General features: G+C 41.4%; 2 protein-coding genes across 5 annotated transcripts in view; both read left to right on the forward strand.

Moving 5' to 3' along the window:
• Positions 1 to 515: 515 nt before the first annotated feature.
• VCF1 (VCP nuclear cofactor family member 1) overlaps positions 516 to 23,885 on the forward strand; it is a 45,627-nt gene continuing 22,257 nt past the window's right edge. Inside the window, exon 1 of the mRNA XM_087956040.1 lies at positions 516 to 700. Within this exon, the coding sequence (XP_087812166.1) occupies positions 531 to 700 (170 nt within the window). The 5' untranslated portion in view covers positions 516 to 530. The remainder of the gene's footprint in view (positions 701 to 23,885) is intronic.
• Positions 578 to 22,728, forward strand: CDC42EP4 (CDC42 effector protein 4). Of its 4 annotated transcripts, none has more exons than XM_026675790.2 (2): positions 578 to 700; positions 19,931 to 22,728. In XM_026675790.2, the coding sequence occupies exon 2, from the start codon at positions 20,039 to 20,041 to the stop codon at positions 21,059 to 21,061; it is 1,023 nt and encodes a 340-aa protein (XP_026531575.1). In that variant the 5' UTR covers positions 578 to 700; positions 19,931 to 20,038; the 3' UTR covers positions 21,062 to 22,728. The 4 variants fall into 4 exon arrangements, with proteins under 4 accessions (XP_026531575.1, XP_087812165.1, XP_087812162.1 ...); XM_087956039.1 differs by lacking the exon at positions 578 to 700 and adding an exon at positions 738 to 757; XM_087956036.1 differs by lacking the exon at positions 578 to 700 and adding an exon at positions 1,321 to 1,477.

Consider the following 23,885-nt stretch of genomic DNA (forward strand, 5'->3'; position numbering starts at 1 on the left):
TTCCCATATATATTTTATTCCCCTATATTAGCTTTTAATTTTCTATCTGATCACTATGCTATTCTTTCTCAGGATGTATTCATAATTAGAATCAATTTAAATATTGCCTAACGCCTAAAATATTTGGCTGGAAAGACTTTTTCCCCCCAGATAGATTTCTAACGGGGCTCATAGCAAAAGGAATATAGACTCCTTTTTACGTCTTTAGAGCGGTGTACAAATCCTTTTTTTTTTTCCTCTTCAAATCCGTGGCCCATTAAATTATGACGGCACAGACGCGGCACCGCTGCAAGGGGGCTTGGTGCAACAGGGACCCCAACACGCCCCCTCTATTTCCTTTCAGGGAAGATCCAGGAGGGAGCGGGGAAGCGGGAGGCGCTGCGGGAGGCCCCCCCACCCTGCCGACCTGCCTCAGACCGCCTTCGGGCTCTGAGACCCCGGGAAAAGCCGGAGCGCTAATTCCGCTTTTGAATGGAGGAGGCCTCGGCTGGGCTGTTGACGTCGTCTCCGCCCATTGGACCGCCGGCGCTATGACATCACCGTTGGAGAAAGCGGCCGGGGAGGGGAGGCCGGACCAATTTGATTTGTTTGAGCAGTTGAAAGCCGGAGGGCTGGCAGGGCATGGAGCTGCGCGAACCGAGAGGCCCCTCAGCTGTTGCGCCGGCGACCAGAGCAGCGCCGCCTCGGTCCTCCTCTGCAGGTACAGCGGCTGCCGAGAGACACGGGACGGGATTGACTGGCGGGCGGCATAGCGCGAGTGAGCGAGCCCGGGCGATAAGGGGGGTGTGTGATGGAGAAGCATGGCGAAGGCGAGTAGCGTCGCCCCGGCGGCTGGGAACGTTGGGGCTTTTCGTCCTTCATCTGTAGAAGCAAGGAGAAGGAGGGAAGGGAGAAGAGCGGGTCGTTCGAGGGCTGCCTCTGCGCCGGCTGCTCCCTTGGCGGGAACCCGGCGCGGAAGGGAAGGGTCTGTTTCTTGCAAGATTTGCTCCGACCCTCCCATCCCCTTTGAACCTGGCCTCCCTCCCCGGAGGGAGAGGGAGGGCTAGACTGGGCTGAAGCAGAGGAGAAAGAGCGCGGGGAGAAGCCGCGTAGCCGAGAGGCTCGCCCGCCTTTCCACCAGATCTCTCCGGTCGGGAGACCGGGCTTGCAAATTGCAAAAGCCGTTCCTTCCAAGTCGGCAGCAGGCGGCCTGGGTTCTGGCAGCCGCTTCGCCCTCTCGTCGGGAGAGTTTTGTCAGCTTCCCCTTGATGGCCCTTCCCTTCCCCGCACAGTGCCCAGGGAGGGAGGGAAAGAGGTGGCGAGAGAGAGAGGGAGGGGGGGAGGAACAGACGGGAAGGGCTGCTGGACCTTTGCGGCGCTTTGTTTTGGACTCGGGCACTGCTGGGAAAAGCGGCGGCTGTTCCTCTTGTGCCGAGTTCGGATCGCTTTTGCGCGCGCACACACACACACACACACACAAACCGTGGGAGCCCTCCAGGTAGCGTTGGGCTCGTTTTGTTTCGGGAAACGGCAGCTGTTCTATTGTGTTGAAACTGGGGGGGGGGACGACAGACAGAAAAGCAATAAATCGTGTCTCTCGGAGATCCCATGAGAATTGGATGGGGCGGCTCGATTGTGGGCCGCCGGGTGTGCGCCCGCGGCGTGTGTCAGGGCTGAACGCCGAGAGCCCAAGTGCGAACCTCGGGGGAAGAGTTTACGCCCTTCAAATCGCTCCCTGCATTTGCCCAGGTGGAAATACACTTGGAGAGAAGGGTCGTTCGTAAGCCCCACAAAACAATCTCTTCATGGCCAAAGGGGACCGGGTGGATCCCCGTGGGGTTGGGGGTAAAGCAAGACCCGCTTTGCTGACGGGCGGACGCAAAGGGGGCTTCTACCTTGTGTGGATTCAAAGTGGGGGGGAGGGAGATCGTTTCTTCCGGATGATAGCCCGGTGCCTTTGGAAAAGGAGGTCAGGTTTAAAAAGAAGAAAATAGCCTTGAGGGGAATGAACTTAAGGGAAAGCTCTCGTCTGACTCTGACATTTCCTGAGCTTTTTTTTTTTTCCTCCCTGTCTCCAGTAGAAACGGGCAGTGAGAGGCGTGAAAGATTAATTGCAGCCAAAAGTTGGAAACGGGATAGCGTTATCAGCCCCTTATAAAATCAACAAGAAGTCCATTGAATCAACTAACTCCTCTTTGAGCAGCGGTTGAGATGTCTCTTTCTCATTTGCTTGTTGTTTGTGCAACTTGCACGGCAACTCCTTCCCCACCCCCTTCGTTTATTTTTCTTTTTTAACAAGCTCGGATTGCAGCCCTCTGTGATTGTTTCAAGGTGCCTGGTGAACAAGGATTTCTGCCTCTCTGGTCCCACAGGATTGAAATTCTCTTCCACGGTATTGAAATGCAGCTTCACAAAGAGCTCTGAATTGGAATTCCGGACAAAAGGAGCTAGGCTGGGGTTTCACTCTTCTTCCCTCTGCCTTGCTTAAATTTCAAGTGGCTTTGCCAAGTTCTCTGTGAGTGGCTCTGTTGTGCAGCTTTTTTCTATCCATTCCTGCAAGAAACAAGGATAAACTTGTCTTGTTAACCAGGGCTTAAAGTTTTTGAGGCTGGTTCCAAGAGGATCTTTCCTAGCTCTTAGAAACTAAGGCAGCATGCTTAGTTTGATACATGTGATCTATGCTGGAAAAGGGATGCTCTTTTCAGTGTGCTGGCAGGGTTTGACAAATATTTAGGCCAGTAATATCTGGGTATAATGATTTATCTGGGCTTCTTCAGGCATGCACACACATGTACAACCTACACATGTACAGTTTTCTGAGGTCAGAGAGAATGTTAATGGATGGTTTAAATATTAAGTGGGTTGTTGTCTCACTTTTCCAATGAACTCCATATTCTTGTTCTCTAAATAGTTGGGAGTATGGGATGGGTAAAACTTTTTTAATGCTTAACAATTAAGAACTTAAAATAACATTACATTTTTCTCAAAGTTTTGCTGATATGTAACCTGGGTACATATATGCTTACCCAGAAGTAAAGTCCACAGAGGTCAGTAGCATTATCCCATGGAATGTGTGCTGCTTGCTGGAACTTTGGCTGAATTACTTCCTCAGTTCAATATCTGGAAACTTAGTTGTTTCTTGGAAGGAACAGACCAGTTAAACTTTTACAAAACTGCAACAAGCTTGCAGATTTTGAGAACTCTTCATGAAGGAAATTGCTTAGCATCAGAGGAAGAACCATGACTGATTTTGGAGCCACATCTGAAAAGTACCATATTTACCCAAAAGGAACATGATCCTAAATTTAGAATGTTTCCTTTGTAAAAATGGAAGTTTGAAAAGAAAAACTCATTTGCCTTTGTTATGTAAATTATTTGGGAGAACAGAAGTAGTATTTCCTTTAGGTAAATATTATAGGTTTGTTCCTCCTTGCCAACACCAATGCTATTGTTTTTCTATTTAAGAAGTTAATATTTAGGACTTAATTACAAAAGTTACAGTAAGGAAGCAAGATATCCTGGTCTACAAATCTGGAACATCTGTGCTAATTCTGGCCACTTCATTTGGAATTTGTAGCTCTAATAAGTGTATGAAGTAGTTGGGAATAAAGTCTTCTTCACCAACAGAAGAAACTGGTCTTTCAACTTAAGTCAACTTGTGAAGCTTTTTCTTTCCTCTAGCAATTTATGCTGGAAAGTGAACCAAGTGGGTAGAAGTAAAGCCTTTAAAGCAATTTAGATAATGGGTTTAAATCTCAACATGTTTGTGTCTACACCTTCCAGTAGGTAATAAGAATTCAAACAAATTGTTTAAAAGAAACTTAGCTATCCCTCAGGGTGAAAAGCAATCTTGGAGACTGCCTGTGTGGCTTTTGTTTTAAGTGGTGGTTTTTGCATAGGTTACTGAAAATAGCTGTGCAAAAATTATCTAGGTGAATAAGGACTTTGAATTGATGTTGATACCCAATTTCTCCCTGTGCAGAGAGCCCTGAGAAGCAATAGATTTGTTCACGCCCTCAAAAAAGTTATATTAAGCAGAAACAATGATAGAACCAACACAACAGCAACGTGTTAGCTTACAGATGCTGATTTCATGCATCTGTGATTTGTAAAGCTGTTTGCTTAAACCATTATAATTATATGAATTCATACATATGGTAAGTCATAGCCATAGTTAGGCACTATAGTGATTAGATTCATGTAACACCATATGCCAAGATGAATCAACTTGCATATTATGTAGAATGATAGGTGGACTCAATATCTCTTACACACACATAAACCTTTTGTGTTTCATATAAACACAATATCTTCTTGTTTCTAGGAAGAACACAATCCTTTTGTATCGTGACTCTTTAGGTTGTTGTTAAAATATGTCCACAGTTGGATATAAGCATAACTGTGAATTGGAGATTTCTTACTGGCTGGTTTATACAGCATGCCATGTTAAACTGTGGTTTGTATGTCTTTAACTCCAGTGCCAACAATCCAGCCAACACTTCATGAACCATGATGCATGTTGTAATATCTTGGGTGAAGCCAGTGATGGTTTGTTAAACCATTATTAAGCAAGCTATGGCTCAGGGGCCTATGAACTTGCCCTCTATCTGGTACAAGTCTTTCTAAAGTAAGAGTAAAGGAAGTGGGCATATTCCCATCTTTTTGAAAGCAGTGGAATCTTCCCTCCTCGCCCTATTTTCCCAGCCCTTCTGTGTGTCTGCTTGTGGTTCTTTTGATTTAAAAAAAATGCTGTGTTTAATCAGGCCAGCGCTTTGCTGTTATGCATGGTATGAAGATAAATCTAATCCTGAATGAAGCTAATTTGATTTGGAAACCCTCAGCTTTGACTCCTTTCGAACAATTCCACCAAAGCCAAGCTTGTCTTCATGGCTGACTTTTGTCTTGAGTTGGCTGGCCAAGCAGCCTTTTCTACAATGGAGCTACCCTAGGAAAACGTGGTGAAGAGGGCTAAATTAAATACTGATGTTGTTTTATTGCATGTGCATAATAAACAATGGGCAATTGCTCTCCAGGAGAGGCAGTAAATCCTAGGTTCCTCTTGATTGTTTTCAACTGAACTAGCTCTCCCAGTCCTGCTATAGTAATTTTTTGTGCTCTGGGAGGGTTGGTCACTTGAATGGCTCTGCTGACAGCAGCAGTTTGCTGAATAACACATTCTGTAGTTCATTACTGGTGTAATATCAGAATCATGTGAGTTGTTATTAAAAGTCAACAATCCCCCTAACTGCTTGCTCCAAGCAAATGCTGCCATCTTATTGATTTGAGAAGCTTTGACTGAGGCTCCTTAGTTCCTGCCAAAACCTGCTCTGAGCCAGTTTTGATGTCAATATGCAGAACCAAACTCTGTGCAAGGAAGTTCTCATGACTCTATGCCTGGGACCAGATCTTGCACTGGAATAGAAGGTATATTATGAGCACTTTTTCAATTCTCAGTCAAACAAATAGCCCAGAGATTTTCCAGTGATCTCCCATACAAATCTGAGTTTTCTTGAGATTACACAAGGCCATCAAGGTGCTGCCACCCACTTTGTCCTGTTCTGGGGCAGATACAACCATGGTGGAACAAAGACGTGCAAACTGTTTTTGTATCTTTGCAAGAAATAAAACCCTGCATGGGCATATCTATAAGGAAGTTGAAATCAAAATTTATAACATTAAAAGCTTTCCTTTTCTGCACCACAATGTATAGAAGTTTTTGTTTAGATGGAATAGATACACCAAATACATTAATTCTACCTACTATTCAATTCTAGCATAGATAGCTAAAACTTAAGAGTTTGTGTCCTGATAAATTTACAGGATTAAGATTATTCATGGATTCTGCACTTGGATATTATAGTGTTAATTACAAGCACGCTAATGTGAATTTATGTACTAGTTAGTGGGTTAAAGACAGTTCAGGTTTTATAATTAAATATAGTGATGGAGAAAGAAGTGCATCTTTCAATTTTTTTAAGGCTAAAATTTTGTTCTGGTTTGAATAAACACAAGATTGCTGCACTAGATGATTAGAAAGAAAACAGCTGGGAGAGCATAGATGGAAAAACTGGCATTTTAGGATTACAGCTTCTATAAGCCCCAGTTAACATGAACAGTGTTAGGTGAATTTTTAACTCCATACCATCTATAAGGCCTCTTTCCTAGATGGAAATTTAGATCCTGAAGGTATTTTATTGTACTCTTGGTGTATAACAATCATAATATTTTCAGCTGCCTGAATGGAGAAGCCAGTAATAAATGCAGCCATGTCTCGCATTGTGGCGAGGTTTAATTGAATTTTAACTCTATTTATCCTCAATAAAGGAAAATCACTTTTTTCAGGAACCTTCAAAGTGGAACTAGTCTTCCTCATGTCAATAGAGGTAGAACTTAATTAAAACTGTTTCAATATAATTAAAACATCTGTAACCAATGAATTGGATCACGGTTCTGCTGAACTGTGACAAGAGATGGCTAGTTTTGCTGCAGAGAAAGGGATAGTTTTAACTTTTACTGCTTGGCGGCTTTTCCCGCTTAGGTCTCCCACTAATCTATCAGGGAACTCAAGTGTTTTGTTTGCAGAGCTTGTCTCTTTGAAATTCTAGCCTCTAGTAGTAGTACTTGATAATAGCTCTTGCTGCCATCTTCATTTCAGCTCCTCATGAAGAGGGTATTTCACACCTGTTCTGGTCCTCTGGTTTTTTCTGTTTCCTGAAAAGGATTCCTTGTTTAAATTTAGTGTTGGAAGATGGGTGTAACTAGTCCAGGTATTTTTCTCAACTAGTCCAGCAAGAATTCTAATCAAAGGGTAGGTTTCATGATCCAGCCTTAACCTACACATTAAAGAAATATTGGACTTTGAAAAGAGAAGAAAGTACAGTAGTAAAATCTCTAATAATAGAAAAAGATTCATTGGCTCACTTAGAACCAAGCTAGATATTAACAATCCTGCCACTAGCTAAAAGCTACTCCTACTTAAATTATGGGTACCAAAAAGAAAAGGGAGGCCTATTATAAGAATGTTCTGGAATTAGCAGCATATGTTAAAAGAGACAAGAGAAAAGACATCATTATCCCCTCCGTCTGCTGTTTTTAGAGGACTGTTTGAAGGGTTGTGACCAAATAAGGTTTAATCTATGTTCTGCTAACTGATCAAAGCTCAGCTCTAATAACCTTTTCATCCCACCAAGTGCTGCCTTGTGATCCAACGTGTTCCTCCCAGGCCCTTCTGGGCCCAATTCCAGTGCTAGTCATGCATTTAGTTGCTGAATTACAGCAAACGTGTAGCAAAGTTAATTTCTGATGGAAAAAAGTCTGGCCTAAGAGGAGATAAACCCATCCCTAAGGTTTTTTACTTAAACAGCAAAGATTAGATAGATATACTTTCTCGTGAATAGCATGAGACACATGTACCTAGTGTTGAAAATCTACTTTTATTGATAGATTTATTTATATTTTGTATAAATAACTCAAAGCAGTGAGCATAGCTAATAGTTCTTCCTCCTATTTTCCCTACAGCAAGCACCTTGTGAAATGAGTTGGGCTGAAAAGGAGTGACTTGTCCAAGATCAGCCATCTGGCTTTCATGCCTAAAACAGGACTAGAACTCACAGGCTTCTGCTTCCTAGGGAGAGCACTATGGGAGGGGATGAGATTAATAGTCCCATTGCCGTTTCCTTGCTTGCCTCTCTGTGTGTGTGTGTGTGACCCAGTCTGCATCATTTCCCAGAAGTCAAGAGGAGAAGCTGCGTACAGGTTAACACCCCTCCTTGCAGGTCAGTAGGAAACAGCTGTCAGGAAGATCCAGGAATGGTGGTGAGCCCTCAACTGAGACATAGAGCTTAGTGGCTTCCTGATGACATGAAGCTCATTGTGGGTGCAGGTGTAGTTTTGTGCTCCCCTCTTGGTGTGAGGAAACAGAAGAACTAATACTGGGTGTAGTCATCCTAACTAAGAATTCTCTTTATTCTGAGAAAGTTTAAAGGGAGGGAATATCCAGTACCTGGGCTTCTCTTAAGAAAAAAAAAATGCCCTTCATTTATATGAAGAAACATAGAGGGCTGCTCTTCTCTTGCAGAATCTCTTTATTCTGTAGAGAATGTGGTTTCCTGCAAAGACACGTCTTAGGGTGCTGAATATGAATTTGTTGGTCATGATTGGGAGTATAATGTATAATGTATAGCATAATGAAGGTGATGAGGTTTTATTCCAGTGCTAGTTCCACAGTTAATTTTAAATGAGACTGCTAAAAATAGAGCCATATTTTGTATGCAAGGTGAGTGTGCTTGTACCTCCCAGCCTCAGATCCTCAACATGAGTCTATAATATAGGAATGTTTTGTGGCCAAATGTGACTGTTGCCAGGATTCCCTGATAGCTTGTTCATTGCCATGGCTCAGATGTTTATTTTGGCTACAAGTGGGACCTTTGTTTGCAATGAGCAATTCAGCGTCTAAACATGGCTCCTCCAAAAATGGTTTGATAGTACACGAGAATAATTTAGTATATTAAGACTGAAGATGAATAAAGAAATTGCAGTTTCAGTGTAATTGAAAAAGTGAGAGGTTCCAATAGAATGTTGTGATACGATTACTGATGAAAGGGAGACAAAATTCACATTTGAGTGTCCACTGAACAATATAAGGATCGTCTTATGTTTTCTGTAAGGTAATTCCTCTGGAAGCAATTTTTGCTAATCCTTTTGGATTGTTTGGGCACATTTCATACTTGAGTCCCCTCTAGCCATTTGAACAAATCAAATCATACCCGTGTGCATGATCTAATTGATCTATTGAAATTATTTCAAATAGCTTGGCATTCAAGGAAGCTTCTTCCCATGTTTAGGATAATTCTAGTCAACACGTGACCCATTGGTTCATAGTTGCAGAGGTATTTCCTTGCCAGATTCCTCAATGCCTTCAACAAAGGCAGAGTTTCTAATGTAGTTGAAAAATTCAGGGAGATAATTCAGAGATGTATCTGCCTTGAAAGTGGCATGTTGAACTGGACAGCACAGTCAAACTTCAGGAGTTTGATGAGAGCCCATTTGAAATATCTTAGTTAAAAAAAGTTTAGCCCTATGATGCCTCATTTTGCTCAGTTAAAAGTGCCTGCCATAACAGGTTAAGTAGTATACAGATGGCAAATGAAGGCAAATATGTGTGTTCCAGGATCGTATTACAGGATCCAGTTTGGGTAAGTCACTGGGACCAGAGATATTGTCTTCCGAGCTTTCGGATTCATGCTGGAGCCCATCTTCAGGAAACTTTTGAGAGCTGGGAGAAGTTCCCTGAAGGTGAGCTCAACCATGAGTCAGAAAGTTCAAAAGACAACATCTCTGGTCCCAGTGACCGACCCAAGTTGGATCCTGCAGTATATAGATTTTCTAAGCTTCGTTTTCTGCCCAGCTCTCCTCCAAGTCACAACATGTTTATCATAGGATTCTAGTCATCATACCTCAAAAAGGCATTGTGTATAATGAGGGAGGAGGAAATTTAAAAAAATAGTCAAGGGAAACAGGGTTTTGAGGAGAGGGAAGTAATAGTGCTTGAGGTTTCTGCTAGCTATAAATAAATGCAAGTTGTAGAGAAACTGGACAGAAAGTTGCTTTATTTTTCATTATCCTATAACCCCAGGTCACGCATGAAGTTGGTGGGTAAGTGATTTAGGACAAACAAAAGGAAAGATGTCGTATGTTGCATCTTTATGTTGTGGAAATACTGTCAAAGATACAGTGAAGGTCACTAACTGAAAAAGAACTGAACAACTCCATAGCTGCCTGGGCCACGTTTGGATTGCATTGAGGGGGAGGGGAGAGAGAGAGAGAGAGGAGAGAGAGCAGCTGCCTCCCAAAGCCAATGGCCAGAGGAAATCAGTTGGAGAGTGGGTTCCCATGATCACATCCTTGTGAGCTTCCCAGGGGCATCTGGTTGCCACTGTGGGAAACAGGATATTGAGCTCAAAGGGCCTCTGGTAACTGTGGTGGTGTACTTCAGTTCCCAAGTTAATTTTTATACAGTAGCATAAAAGCTCCATATTTTAAGCTGTTTTCACTCATACGTGGACAATATTTTTTTCAATCCAAGCTTCTGTAAAATAAAACGGCATATTTCAAACGATCTGCAGCGATCTTCATGTTGCAGATCAGCTCTATAGGTAGTCCTTGACTTACAACGGTTCATTTAACGACTGTTCAAAGTTACAAAAGTTACTTATGACCATTGTACCAATCCCCACAATCATGTGATCAAAATTCAGATATTTGCAGTATCCCGGGGTCATCTGTTCACTTTTTGCGACCTTCTGACAAGCAAAGTCAATGGGGAGGCTGGATCCACTAACAACCATGATACTAACTTAACGACTGCAGTGATTCAATTAGCAACTGTGGCAAGAAAGGGGCAAAATTCACTTAGAAAGTGTCTCACTTAGCAACATAAATGTTGGGGTCAACATAATTGTGGCCGTAAGTTGAGGATGTTACCTTGTATTAGGATCAGAGATGGTATTCAGCAGGTTCTGACCAGTTCTGGAGAACTGGTAGCTGAAATTTTGAGTAGTTCAGAGAATTGGCAAATACCATCTCTGACTGGAGATATCCTTCCCCTGCCATGCCCACCAAGCCATGCCCACAGAACCGGTAGTAAGTAAATTTGAATCCCACCACTGATTAGGATATTACCCTGAAGCGAGGGACAGGTTCTACATTCCTGTCCTAATGGTGGCTCTTCATTATGTACTGTAAAAACTGATACCTAAGGAATCACAATTCCAGCATTGCCTTTCTTAAGGCTGTCAGACCACAGCACTTATACACTCTATCGTACTCCTTTCCTCCATCAAGCCATGTGTGCTGGGTGAATATTCAAATGCAATCAAAGCTTATTTTCCCTTTTTGAGGGAAAGAGAGATTACAGGGCTAGCTAGCATAATTTTTGCTTTGAGTAACTAATTTGATCCTCTGTGTGGTTGATCCAGTTTGAGCCATATCTTCATGGCAGTTCAAATGTTTCAAAAACAGGTAGGGATTGGAAAGGCTTGCCCTAAAAACCAATAGGGGAAAAAAAAGGAAGCCCTGAGTGCCAAAGAAGAAAATCAGGTCTCAGGCATTCTGGAAATGGATCTTTCAGGGGCACTTTAAAAAATCGAACATAAAGAGATGGAAAAGTTTTGTAAACTCTTGTTAAATAAGATAAAACCTCATTTGCTTTCTTTTGTGTGCCTTTGAGTGTCTTGTCTTTTGGGTAGGTCCCTGCAGTTTCCCTGGCAGGATTTCAGAGATGGCTTAAAAATTGCTTGCTTCCTAAGGCTGAGAGAGGGTGACTGGCCTGAGGATACTGAACTGGCTTTGTGCTTAAGGTGAGACTAGAACTCACGATCTCCCAGTTTGTAGCCTGGTGCCTCAAACACTATACCAAACAGGCTCTCCTACTTTCCATTATAATAACTTAAAACTATTGTGATCATTCTATCAGTCATCAAAAGCATTATGCAAGTATTATGCATGTATATATCCTGCTTGTTTCCCCCCCATCATACTCTACAAGTCACCTGGGTTCCAAAAAGTTATTATACATAAATTGCCTTACTATTAAGAATAGCAGAATGTTTTAAACCATTTACTAATCAGTTACAGCCACCTAAAAAATAGTATCATCACTTGTTCAGTGGAGCACCAAAGCTGGTAAAACACACTATTATGACATCTTAAATATGAATTGGAAAGGATTTTTGGTCTCGATTATACCAATAAAAAAATCTACGTATTGATTTAGTGATAAAACCCTGATTGGAAAGACATGGGCTCATCGCCTTGAAACAATACAGTATTCTTAATTTAGATAACAACCCTGAGCATTCTCCTTCTCTTTATAGTCTAGCTTTCTTCAACCTGCCCTTTCCAGGTGTTCTGTACTACAACTCCCAGACTCGTCAGTGCCCACCTGAGGATTTGGAGATCCGTAGTCCAAGACATTTGGCAAGGGCTGGGTTGGGGAAGGCTAATACAGTATACACTTTGGCAACTTGTGGACTGATGCATATGTGATTTAGATTTATGTCGCTGGGGGATTCTGTTTTGAAGAATCACCTGAGGTTGAATCGGGAAATGCGCCTCAGCAGAAGGCCTAGACAGTCTGTCCTTTCCATTGCTATCTTTCTCCTGTGCCAGCTCACTCTTAAAGGGCAGATTATATTGGTGGATGTGAATGCGCTGGATCCATCCCAACCTGATATGTATGCATATTCTTTGCCTTTATTGACTTTTAATGGGGAAGAGCGAAGCTACTGCAGACTATTAAAAGGCTCCATTTGGCTTCTTCTGAGTTCATGTCTAAGAAAGCAATCAATTCTGAGAAATGTCTTTCAACCTTGCATATAAGAGACTCCACCCACTATTTTCTGCATTGGAGAATCTCGATTACATCATGTTTTTAGCTGGCCAGCAGAAAGATCTGCAGTGAAAACCAAATGGCAGTAATAACGATGGCTTGCCAGCTTTTATGATGAGAGCCGGTTGGCTGGCGTTGTCTCTCATTAATGAGGATCAGGATAGATAATAGAAAGAAGCAAATACAGATAGCCCTCGTCTTGCGACCACAATTGGGACCAGAATTTCCATCAGTGAGCAATGTGGTCATAAAACCCAACATATGACCACATTGCTTAGTGTCGGCACTCCCCATTGATGCAAAAATTGTGGGTAGTTAAGGAAAGACGCACCCAAAACTAGGGCATTCTGGCTTGGTCCTTCCCAGCTCAGGTAAGGTAAAGAAGTGCCTCTGCTTCAGCTTACCCTATCCACCTCTCTCTCTCATCTCTGCCCTTTTGGCTGTCCTGCACCCTGATTTGTGGGGCAGCAAGTAGCCTCAGAACTACGTAGCTCTGGGCTACTTGTCACACTGCTAGGGCTGCAAGATGCCACAACTGCTCTGGAAACAGCCCCATCTGCATGGTCCCATCTGTCCCAGAAAACCTCAGCCAGCCCATCCCGGTCCCAGCCACAGTAGCCTCACCCCCCTGCACTCTGAGGCTCCTGTGCTCTGCCACCCCAACTGACCTCTGTCTTCTTGCTGCTACTGTTGACAAGGCCCCTTTGCAAGACAGCTGCTAGCGTACGAGGCCATCTGCCCTGTTCCTATTGGGAAACCTTGGGAAGAAAGCCTCATGCGGCCAGCAGCTGCCTCCCAGAAGGGCCAGGCCAGGCCAGGCATGCTTGGCCAACAGCAGGAGCAAGAAGATGGCAGAGATCAGCTGGGGGAGGGCAGGGGTTACGAATGCAGATGGTGAAGGGGGCATAGATAGGTGGGTGGGGAGTTGAAGTGTCCCTGCGGTTGTAAGTACAGGTAGGCTGTCAGCACAAATTTTGATTATGTGACTGGGGGAGACACTGCAACGGCCATAGCTTTGGGGACGGGTCATAAGTCGCTTCAGCACCACTGTAACTACGAACAGTCACTGAAAGAATGGTCATAAGTTGAGGACTATACTGATGACAGTCAATCTTTCTTCCAAAATAGGACCGGAGCTGCTGGGGAAGAAGAAAAGGTGGTGGTGTTCTTTTTGATTCTTCCTGCCTGGTGACTGCTTGGTCCAAATTTCATACGGAGTAGCAGGGTTCCAAGCTGTATTTTTGGGCAAAGTCAGAATTTCTATTACAGAAAGCCAGGGAATGTATGCAAAAGCACCACTGACCCAGATAAACCAAAGCTAGTTAACTTGCACCAAACCTGCTTCTTTAAGAAAGCCACATAATAGATACGGACTAGGATTACAATTCCTCGGAGGCCAGAATTCCTTATAACTTCACAGCATAGCTTCTCCTCCGATGAGTAAGATGGCATAGAACATAACAAAAGGGGCTAAAATTGTAAAACTCTCATTGGTTTTCAATATATTTTTCCTTGCAGCATCCCAGCATGCCTGGTGTTTTCACTGCTATGTTAACCAGAACAAAAATGCCATTGTTGAAGCATGAATAGTGGAAATTGTTCAGCTAGGTCAAGCAAAGGAGCATTCCCCCACCCCCCACCCCATGGTTCATCTAATGCTGCCCAATGATGTGTGATCAAGCATGGTCGATAGATCAGAGGCTAATCAAACTACTTTAGAAACATGATGGGAACAAGAACAAGTTGAAAACTCTCTCCTAAATATTAGAAGGCATTTTTCATAGCAAGATTGGGGGTACGACTAAAGCAAAAAAAAAAAAAAAATGGTTCCTTAGCTTAGTAAATTCCGTGACCGGGAACTTGAATCCTTTTCAGTGTATGGTCTTAATGAAGAGTACTATGACCTCAGCTATATATATTCTGACGTGAGGACATTGTCAGGGATTTGCGTCAGTAAAGTTAAATTCTGGAACCTCCAAACACTAAGCAAACAACACTAGGATGTTCCATGTCTAAATGTTGCTTGCTTTGCATGATTGATTCTGACTGGCACAAAAGGACAGTTTTTTCTCAAGCTCTGTTCCCCAATGACTGGGGAAACCTGTCCCATTGCCAGGCCTAATTTCTGAGGCCGTGCCAAGTATTAGACTTTTATTGAATAAGCCCAGCCTTCCTTCAATAACAGGTAGAAGCTTAGATTTTAAGTGAAGCAACAGCACGAAATACATCCTGCCGGTAAGATGTCTTGTGAACAGTTGCATACAGTCCCATTTGCCCTGGGGAAAGTACACATCGCCTATGACAGCTCATGCTGCAAAGGGTGTCCATCCTAGTCTGCAACTTCTTAACAGGACTTGCTCTTCTCAGCTGAGAAGAAAACCTTTAAAACTGAATTCCAACCTTTGTAAATTTACTTTCATGCCTATTCTGTCTTGAATTTCTCTGGTTACAGCAGGTGGCAATTCCTAGACAGACTTGGTTGATCTTGGAAAAATTACGGGTAAATACCATTGGTTAGATCTAGCTAGTATTTGGAGGGAAGGCTGGACTGGTAAATAAAAACAAAAAAACCTGAACGAATGCAATGATGGAACTAACTACATGTCTTACTATTGTTAAGATGACTACATGCCGTAAGATGTTGAGTTCTACTCAAGACACTTTACTTTTAACCTTCCCCCTTTAATTTTCTTCAGTTCATGTCCGATTCTCTACAGTTTTCTCAGCAAGAGTCTTCAGGCTGCCTCTTTCCTGAGTCCAAGAAATAGTAACTGGCCCAAAGTCACCCAGCTGGCTTTATATCCAAAGCAGGACTAGAACTCATGGTCTCCTAGTTTCTAGCCTAATGCCTTCATCCCTGCACCAAACTAGCTCTTACCCTAAGGCAATACAAATTTTAAATGGTTTTGTGATTTTTAATGGAAATGAAAACTTGTTTTGAGTTCCACTTTTCCCCACTGGCATACCTTTTACTTAGTCTCAGATCATAAAAGCAATGCATTCGGATTCTAAAGCTGGCAAATTACAGGGACCACTACAATGTGACTGAACAAATGGTTTTCATTGGTCAATCTTTTTGCTCTCAAGCTTTGTTAAGGAGACAGAAACCTCTGAACAGTTCAGAGTAATTAACAGGTTCCAAAGTGCCATTGCATGCTCTTCAGTGCTGCTCCTAAAATAGTAAGGTGGGGCATGCTCAGGTAGTACACACACATGGCCAGCTTGACAAAATGACAACCACAAGCAGGCACGATTTCACTTGGGAGGGAATGGAAGTATATCTGCCTCAGATGTGGGATGTTCACCTATTGTGTGTGTTACATTCAGAGTAGCATACCTGATCAAAACAAGGTTTAATCAGGATTTACTTCTAACCGAGAGATTAGAAGTGAGTAACATGAGCGATCTTACTTGTATCCTGACACAATTTGGCTAACCTGTTTCAGGCATTCTTTCAGGATTGAAAAAAAAGTGATTTGGATTGGCACAGATAGAAACTTTTATCTCACTTAAGTCTTAAGTACACCAGAGTGGGTTTTATTTATTTAAAAGATTACTGTACAGGTATCTTTACGTATCAGATGCAATTGGGACTGGCAATTCTGTCGCTAGATAATGTGATCGTAAAGTAAAACACCACATGACTGATAAGACAACCCAGCTTACAATGCCAGCTCCACTTGTGGTTGTGAATCAGATCACCTATGTTTGTTAAGCCTGATGTCATGTGACCTTGCTACTTCCTGCCAGCTTCTTCATTGACTTTGCTTGTCAGAAGCTGGCTGTGAAAGTTGCAAGTGGTGATCATGTGACTATAGGCTGCTATGAGGGCTGCAGGTTTGAGGACTGGCCATAAATTTTTAGTTCCATTGTATTTTCAACTGGTTGTTGAACATAGAGTAAACAAGAATTATCTGGATGGCCGTTCATTCTTTTTTTTTTTTAAACAAGTTTTATTAATTTTCAAAACACACAAGTCATTATTATCCATTACATATTTAAACCTTTTTCCATTATAAATTTAACAAGTCAGATGAACTATAATTCTGTTTTAAACCATTTCCATATAAACATACAAAAACCTCTTATCCATTTCTCTTTATTTCTTTTTACTCTTATTCCATTTTATTATTATTATTTCATCTATTTCTTTCTGACTTAGTTACCATTATTCTCATTCTATATTTCTGCAAGGTTTCATTAATTCTCCCCCAAAAAAAGACATATATACACAACACACAAAACATAAAAAAATCTTTTTGGAAAGTAACTTGGACCCAGGTATCTCTTTCTTCATGGACTTCAACTGTATCCATGCTCATATTACATATCATTACTTATTTTATTTACCATTCTAAGTCTTCTATATTAACTTCTCCCCTATTTCACTCTTTTTAATTCTATCTTAATTAATCATCTTAATTTGAGTCATTATATTTGTATCTTTTGTCCATTCTTTATTATACCTTGTCTCATTCCTTATAGAAAAAAAGAAATTTCTCCTGAAATCACTAATCAGAGTATGATGCCTTTCTATCTCCCCACTAAATTAATCAAATTAATCTTTAAAATAATACCCAATACCCAATCCGATTTTGCTTGGTACATTCTAACTGAATAATACATCCAGAATAATTAAATACATAGTTAAACAATAAATCTAAATATTAAAAACAAATACTATAATAAAATTTTATAATAACATCAATACCATAATCTTATTAAACTCTTTAATTAAAGCTCAATATTCTAAATCTCCCCTCATATTATTAAATTTTAAAACCAATCATTATAAACATTTCAACATTTTAATCTCTTATCAACTCTTAAGCCATTTAAGTTTTCTATTTCTAATACAATACTACCATATCATCTTATGTACCTTGCAAAATCTCTTTGCAAAAATTATACTTATCCTTTATCCCTAAAAAGATTCCTTTTTCCCATTTAATTTCAAAACTTTTGTAGCTTTTCTCCACCTTTTCCTTTCTTCTCCCAACAAACCTTTCTACCCCCTCTTCTAGCCTCTGCCTTACTGGCTTCCCTTCTCTGTCGCTTTTCCTCTTCCCTTTGTTTACCATCATTATATTGATTTTGCACCTTATTTTTCCCTTTCTTAAATGTTTTTTTAAATCTTAAGTCCTTTATTTCTCTTCCTTTCCTCTTCCTTCCCCTCTTGGTCGAGTTCTGAGATTTATTAAAGATGGCTTCCTCTCCTTCTTCTTCTTCTGCTGTCTTCATCTGTTGCAATGTTTGTTGATAGTTAATGAGCGCCATTTCCAAAAAAAAGGCAGGCTTCTTTCAAACCAGCTTTACTATTTTTTTGCTTGCTCATAGTCCCTTCTCAGTTCCTCAATAGAAGGAGCCATTATAAATCTTTTCTTTTCTTTTCTCTTACAACAACCAAAATATTCCAAAGGAAAAATAAAACAATCCCAAAGTTATCAATCAGTCCAAACCAAGACAGGGTTCCCACTCTCTCCTCCTAGGGTAGTATCAATCAGAAAAAAAGAAAGTCCAAATCTATTTCTTAAAATCTTATTGCAATATATTTTAGTCTTTCAATCCTTAAGGCATCTCCTCCAACAAAGTCTTAGCATACAAATATTTTTTTAGTCCTCTCTTTTCCCACTCATCGCTTAGAGCCAGTTTTCACCTAAAAAAAATAGGTTTCTTAATATTCACTTTTATTCCGTAGAAAAGAGGGTAAGCTATCCTTTCAGCACCATCAAACTGCCACTTTTTTCCTCTTCTAGAAGGTATCATTCAGAAAGTCATACTTTTCAGGAATTTTGTTAAATATGTCTTAGAGTCCTAGGAACCAAGAAAAACTTTCTCCTCTCAAGCACTTTCTCCACTTCCTCCTGCGCATTCTTACCCGGCTGCCAGCTTCTTTGTGGCGGCCATTACGGACCGCCGCTGCACCGCCCTGGGAAAAGGGGTTCTGCCGGGCCGGGAGGGGGTCTGCAACACCCCCAAACCCCTCTCCGGATCCCCTACCTTCAGCTGCCCCTGCAGGCAGCCAGCTCCGCACTCCGTCCGGATCGGAGCCCCAAAACAGCTAGCGCGGCAGGATCGCGCAGCTTCGCAAATCCCTGCCGCTCGCGAAGCCGACAAACCGGAAGTCCCCGATGGCCGTTCATTCTTAAAGCACAGCTCTGGGTGGCTAGCAACAACAGTAAAACTACAAAACAATTTAAAAAAAATTTTTTTTAAAGGTACCTAATCCATCCTCCTGGGATGCGCCCAACAAGCCATCCACAGGCTCCCATTTCACTCTCTCCCATGCTGGAGGAAGAGCCAGGTCTGTAAGGCCTAACAAGACCAAGTATGTAGAGATGCTACCCAGATCTTGGCTAGGGCCACTACAGAAAAGGCATCTTCCTAGGTCCCACCAGATGGCAATATTTAATCTGGGAAGAAGGGCCTGTGGAACGTAGTTCTGAACAATCTGGTAACATTGCTATTAATAAGCACAATGGACGATAATCTTTGGTTAATTTTATTGCTGGATATTGGTTTCAGACACTGCTTATGTGACTTATTATGGAGCATTCTTTGTATAATTACTTGTTGTACTTCATTTTCCCTGCCTTCTGAAATGAAGAAGCTAGAAGAATGGCATAATATTGTTCATGAATCCACTTAGTTTATGGATTGACCTTTTTTTTTTTTATTTGCGCACTTATCTTTAAGTCATGGTTCTCTTGTCAAATTAATTTAATATCCAAATGCTAAGCTGCGTCGGATCATTATCTGTTTATGGTTGCTACCAATTTTTGAAAAATATAGGGATGTTTTTTGTCAGTGGGACTGCCCATAATTGATACCCTGCATGAACTGCTTCAGCGGAACTGGAGATAACTTGGTACAAGTGGAGTGAAGGTTTGATCCACTACTAATAGCTTACTACTAACCGATGGAATTGGACTGAGGGCTAGGATAATTTCTCCACCAACTATGTATGCTTTTTCTTTGATGCAAGTCTATATTTGCTGCCAGCAACATTTCTGTTCTGGACATTGTTGTTCTAGTGGAAAACCGATCCTTTTAAAGACAGACTGACTGACTGATTGAATGGGAAGAGTACATCTTTTTAAAAAAAAAATTACAAAATTTTAAATATTGAAGCAGTTTAAAGAAGTTAGTATGTAGAACAAATCAAAGCTTTCCATGCAGTCTTAAGCCATCCTAAGAGAATTTACATAACAAAAGGCTATGAACAGCACTAGGCATGGTATGTGGCAGAAATATTACTCACCATAAATGATGACATTGGCATTATCCAATGCTACCTAACCGATACCATCTTTTGGTACCATCTTTTGTAAGGTCAGGCCTATTAAAATATCTGTAAACCGGTTTATCCACAGAGCAAAGCAGAAGCAAGATCTCTAAGAAAAATAGCAATACTTGGAACGTAACTATTTATGGCTAAAGTTGATCTCCGTAACAGCCAAATATTTTTGAATAGAAGCAAGAAATTGCTTCTCATACAGTTACAAAAATGAAGTTGGCATTTCCTTTTTTCAGCTGCATTGTAACATTTCTCTCTTTTTAAAGTTTTAGGCTTGGACTGATAGAAGGCCAAAAGAAGTTTGAGGACTTCCTGAGGGACTACAGAAATATTCTTTGATCTACGTGTAATCCAAGTTCACACTTCTCACAAAAATGCCTATATTGAAGCAGCTGGGGACAAACTCTGCAAATCCTAAACGCCGGTCTCGGGCTGATCTGACAACTGAGATGATCAGCGCTCCTCTTGGCGATTTCCGTCACACCATGCATGTGGGCCGGGCTGGGGATGCCTTTGGAGATACCTCTTTCCTCACTAGCAAGGGTGGGGAGGGAGAAGAGGAAGCTACGGAGGAGACCGCCTCCTTCTCTAAGCCTGGCCTGCTCTCACGGAGGTTCCGCAGCAGCAAGCGGTCTCATTCTGTGACACGTGACCGGCGGGACATGCTGGGCTCTCTGAGGGATTCAGCGATTTTTGTGAAGAATGCAGTATCCCTACCCCAACTCACGGAGAAGGAAGCAGACAAGAGTGGCAGGAAGCAGCTACCCAAGAGCCTCTCCTCCAGCCCTGTGAAGAAAGCCCCCGAGGAGAACATCCTCGAAGAGAAACACACGAATGGCATTGCTGAATTCCTCGACCCCAAGCCCCACAGTCCTGACTTGGAAGAGCGTGATTTTGGGAATGTGACTGATTTGCCTTTAGTCATCCCCAAGGACAGCTATGGCATGAAGCACGCCGAGTCCATCCTTTCTTTCCATATTGACCTGGGGCCTTCCATGTTAGGGGACGTCTTGAGCATTATGGATAAGGATTTGTGGGAACAAGAGGACTCTGGTTATCATGGAGCAGGGGATCCCCAAAGAGAAGTTGGCTCCACAGAGACGTCAGCAGCCCGGTGGTATAGCCACGAAAGCAAACTTGTCCTGGATTCTGTGATTCAAAACGACGGCCACCGAGTAGTCACTTACAGCCCCGGATCGGCTCGCAGCGTCACCAGTCATACAACAATAGACAGCAGTTCGGTCTCCAGCTGCGTGTCCGTGGGGGAAGAACAGCGAAGCTTAGCTTCTAAAGGACCCAGCCACAGCCTTCCAAGCAGTGGGAGGCACAACCTTGTGAAACAGCCAGAGAAAGAGTTCTCTTTCATGGATGAGGAAGATGATGAGATAAGAGTATAAAAAAGCTGTATACTCCCTTTGAATTGAAGGAGAAAATGCAATTGAATCTGGAATAAACAGCACGATACGAAGAGAGGGGGGAAAAAGTGTTAAATGTCTTCACCAGCCTTCTTAGGCTGTAGATTTCATCATAATTATTTTCTTAAACCCAGGCTGCTGGAAAGTTTTTTTTCCTTCTTCCCCATTTGGGGTTATTGCAAGGGTCAAGCTGGAAATTACGCATAAATGGTGTTGTATATTTAAAATAATTTATTCCTATGTTCATAGGGATACCTAAAGTAGGTTGCTTGAAGATATTTGGGAGGAAATGTTTCCAGGCACAAATCTGACATATTCAAACTTTTTTTTTGAAAAGGGTAGCTCTTGGTTAATTTACCTATTTGCCTGTTTAAAGCAATACAGAGCTGAATATTAGGACAAAGCTCAAAAGCACTAGTTTTTCTATTAATACATAAATATATATTTTGTTTTCCTTTACCTTTATACTAGTGCTTGTAAGATTTTTTTTCCTTTTGTATATCCAAGGAGAATTCCTTTCTGGACCTTACAGTAGTATGCAGGTTGTTACATGCTTGCAGAAAGGGGGAAAAAAATAGGAGTTTGAAATAACCAGATCTTTCAGATCTGCATATTTGGATGCTAATAATTTTCTCCTTGTGGGCAGACCTCTGGAAGTATTTATCACATTTGGAAATCTCATATTTCTTTTTTTAAAAATCATATGGCAGAACACTTTGGAAAAGAGATTGAGAAGAACTACACCTCTTATGTCTACCGTCTACAGCAGGACCTTCTCTTAGTTCTTGAGGGAACCAGAGATGGAAAGAATAAAAATGATAACCTAGCTTGAAACGGACTTCCCCATTTCTAAAATTTTGTCACCATTTAGAGTGACTATATGGCTCTTTCTTAGGAAAGCACTCTCGGAGATGCATAAAGCTGCTGAGGAGAATATCCAACAAGGTTGGTCAGCCTGGCTACCCATTACTTATTTACTTACTTTCCTCTTGTGGAATTTCCTTTGGGTAAGCAGATGGGATGTCCTAATGACCATCTATTTCATTAGATCAAACCATGGGATACGGGGACAGGAGAGAGACAGAGTTGGGTGAATGCTACTTACTTGCATGTCTTCAGATGTAAATGTAAGTCCCCGAAGTAACTTAACCAGATAGGGCTTCATTCTTTCTTAGTTTTTATTTTCTTTAGAATGTATCAGCAGAACTGACTGAAGCACAAAACGCTTAGCATTCGTCATTCCAGGAACAATGGAGAAGGGCAATGCTGAGTTCCTTCCCTTTGAAACTGTTTTTAGTTAACTACCTTCTCCAGGCATCTTTAGGAGGTGCTCCTAACATTCCTGTCTCAAAGATGGATTTTATTTAAGGGCTGGTGGGTGGGGGTATTTTTCTTCATTGGCCTTTACATTTTTGCTGGGCGTTAAACACTAAATTGCTTTCTTATTTTTTTTAGATTTATATATATATAAATATATATGTGCTATGTATTAGATTGGCCCAGTCCTTTCGGAGAACTATTCCTTGGTTGTGACTTTCTTGTGTATGTACATGGTATTTGTTCCATGCATCTGATGGAGGAATTTTTAAAAAAACAACAACAAATGTTTGTTTTCAAATGCAAGGAAATTAAACTATAGTGAGGAAAACGATCATTTTAAATGTGAATTTTTTGTGTGCGCTTGGGGATTGAAAGGAGACAGTAACCAGATGATTCAACATTCTCATATAAAGTTGGCTAGTTAAAAACACCTGAATGGCGTAAGATTTAAAGTGCAGTGGTACATTTTTCTGATCCTGCATCTTTGTTGTGGAAAAATAACAATCCCTATACCCTTATCCTTTCTATAAATTTTTAACCAAATAATTTAAATAGAACTTTCATCATTGACCAAGTGGGCTAGGACTGAGAAGAACTAGTTAAATAAAATCTGGAAGGCCATCCCTGTTCTGTGATGTTAGCTTTTTCTTCTTTTCATATCTTCTTTACCTTGTTTACTTCATTCTGGCTGTAGCTGTCTACCAGCTTGATCAGAATCTTTGCTGTCAACACCCTGGGGCAACAAAAGCTTCACTTCATTATGTCACTTATATGTAATTTGGCCTGGTACTCATATCCTGCCTCCATTCAGCAATAGTTCATGGAAGTGGTTTTCCCATAAACCCCAGGCAGCATTGGGAGGGGAATTGTAATCCAAAACATTGACTGGATATAAGGTTCTAGCAATATTACACTGAGCAAGGTCCCTGTTTGGAACTTTGAATGGTTTGAATCCCAATAACAAAACATTACTTTTGGAGGAATATATGGAAGACTATAAGAACTGCCAAGTCATACAGGCTGATGACACTGAACCAAGGTCTACATATAATTTTGGCTGTCAGTAGTTGCAATCTATAAAGCATTTGAACCTTATAGCAAGTTACTGTAACTCACTGGTAGACCATAAACTAAACCTCTTTCAAAACTTCAAGGCAGTATAAATAAGCAACAACTCCCCTCCCCCCACACACACACACATACACATTTCAACTGATAATGTTATCTAGCTGGGTAATGAAACATCTGCAAATAAACAAGCTTAGAGAGCACCAAGACCTCCACAGTTCAACCTTGAACTCTTGTATTGAGACCAACAGAATTTCAATATTCAGCTTGGTGAGCCATAATTCTGTCTGCCTGCCGTGATCCAAGACCACAGTAAACTGAAACATGAGGCAATAGCATTCCTTTCAGGGACACCAACATTTTACCGCTTGCAAGTTTTTCTTTTTCCCTTGTTTTACAAGCTGCTCAAAAAATTATC

Source organism: Notechis scutatus, chromosome 2 (genome assembly GCF_049901735.1).
Source record: "Notechis scutatus isolate UNSWTSFEM ecotype Mainland chromosome 2, rNotScu1.2, whole genome shotgun sequence".
NCBI lineage: Eukaryota > Metazoa > Chordata > Lepidosauria > Squamata > Elapidae > Notechis > Notechis scutatus.

Coding starts and splice junctions, on each gene's coding strand:
- CDC42EP4 (XM_026675790.2), top strand. CDS start 20,039: ATGCCTATATTGAAGCAGCTGGGGACAAACTCTGCAAATCCTAAACGC.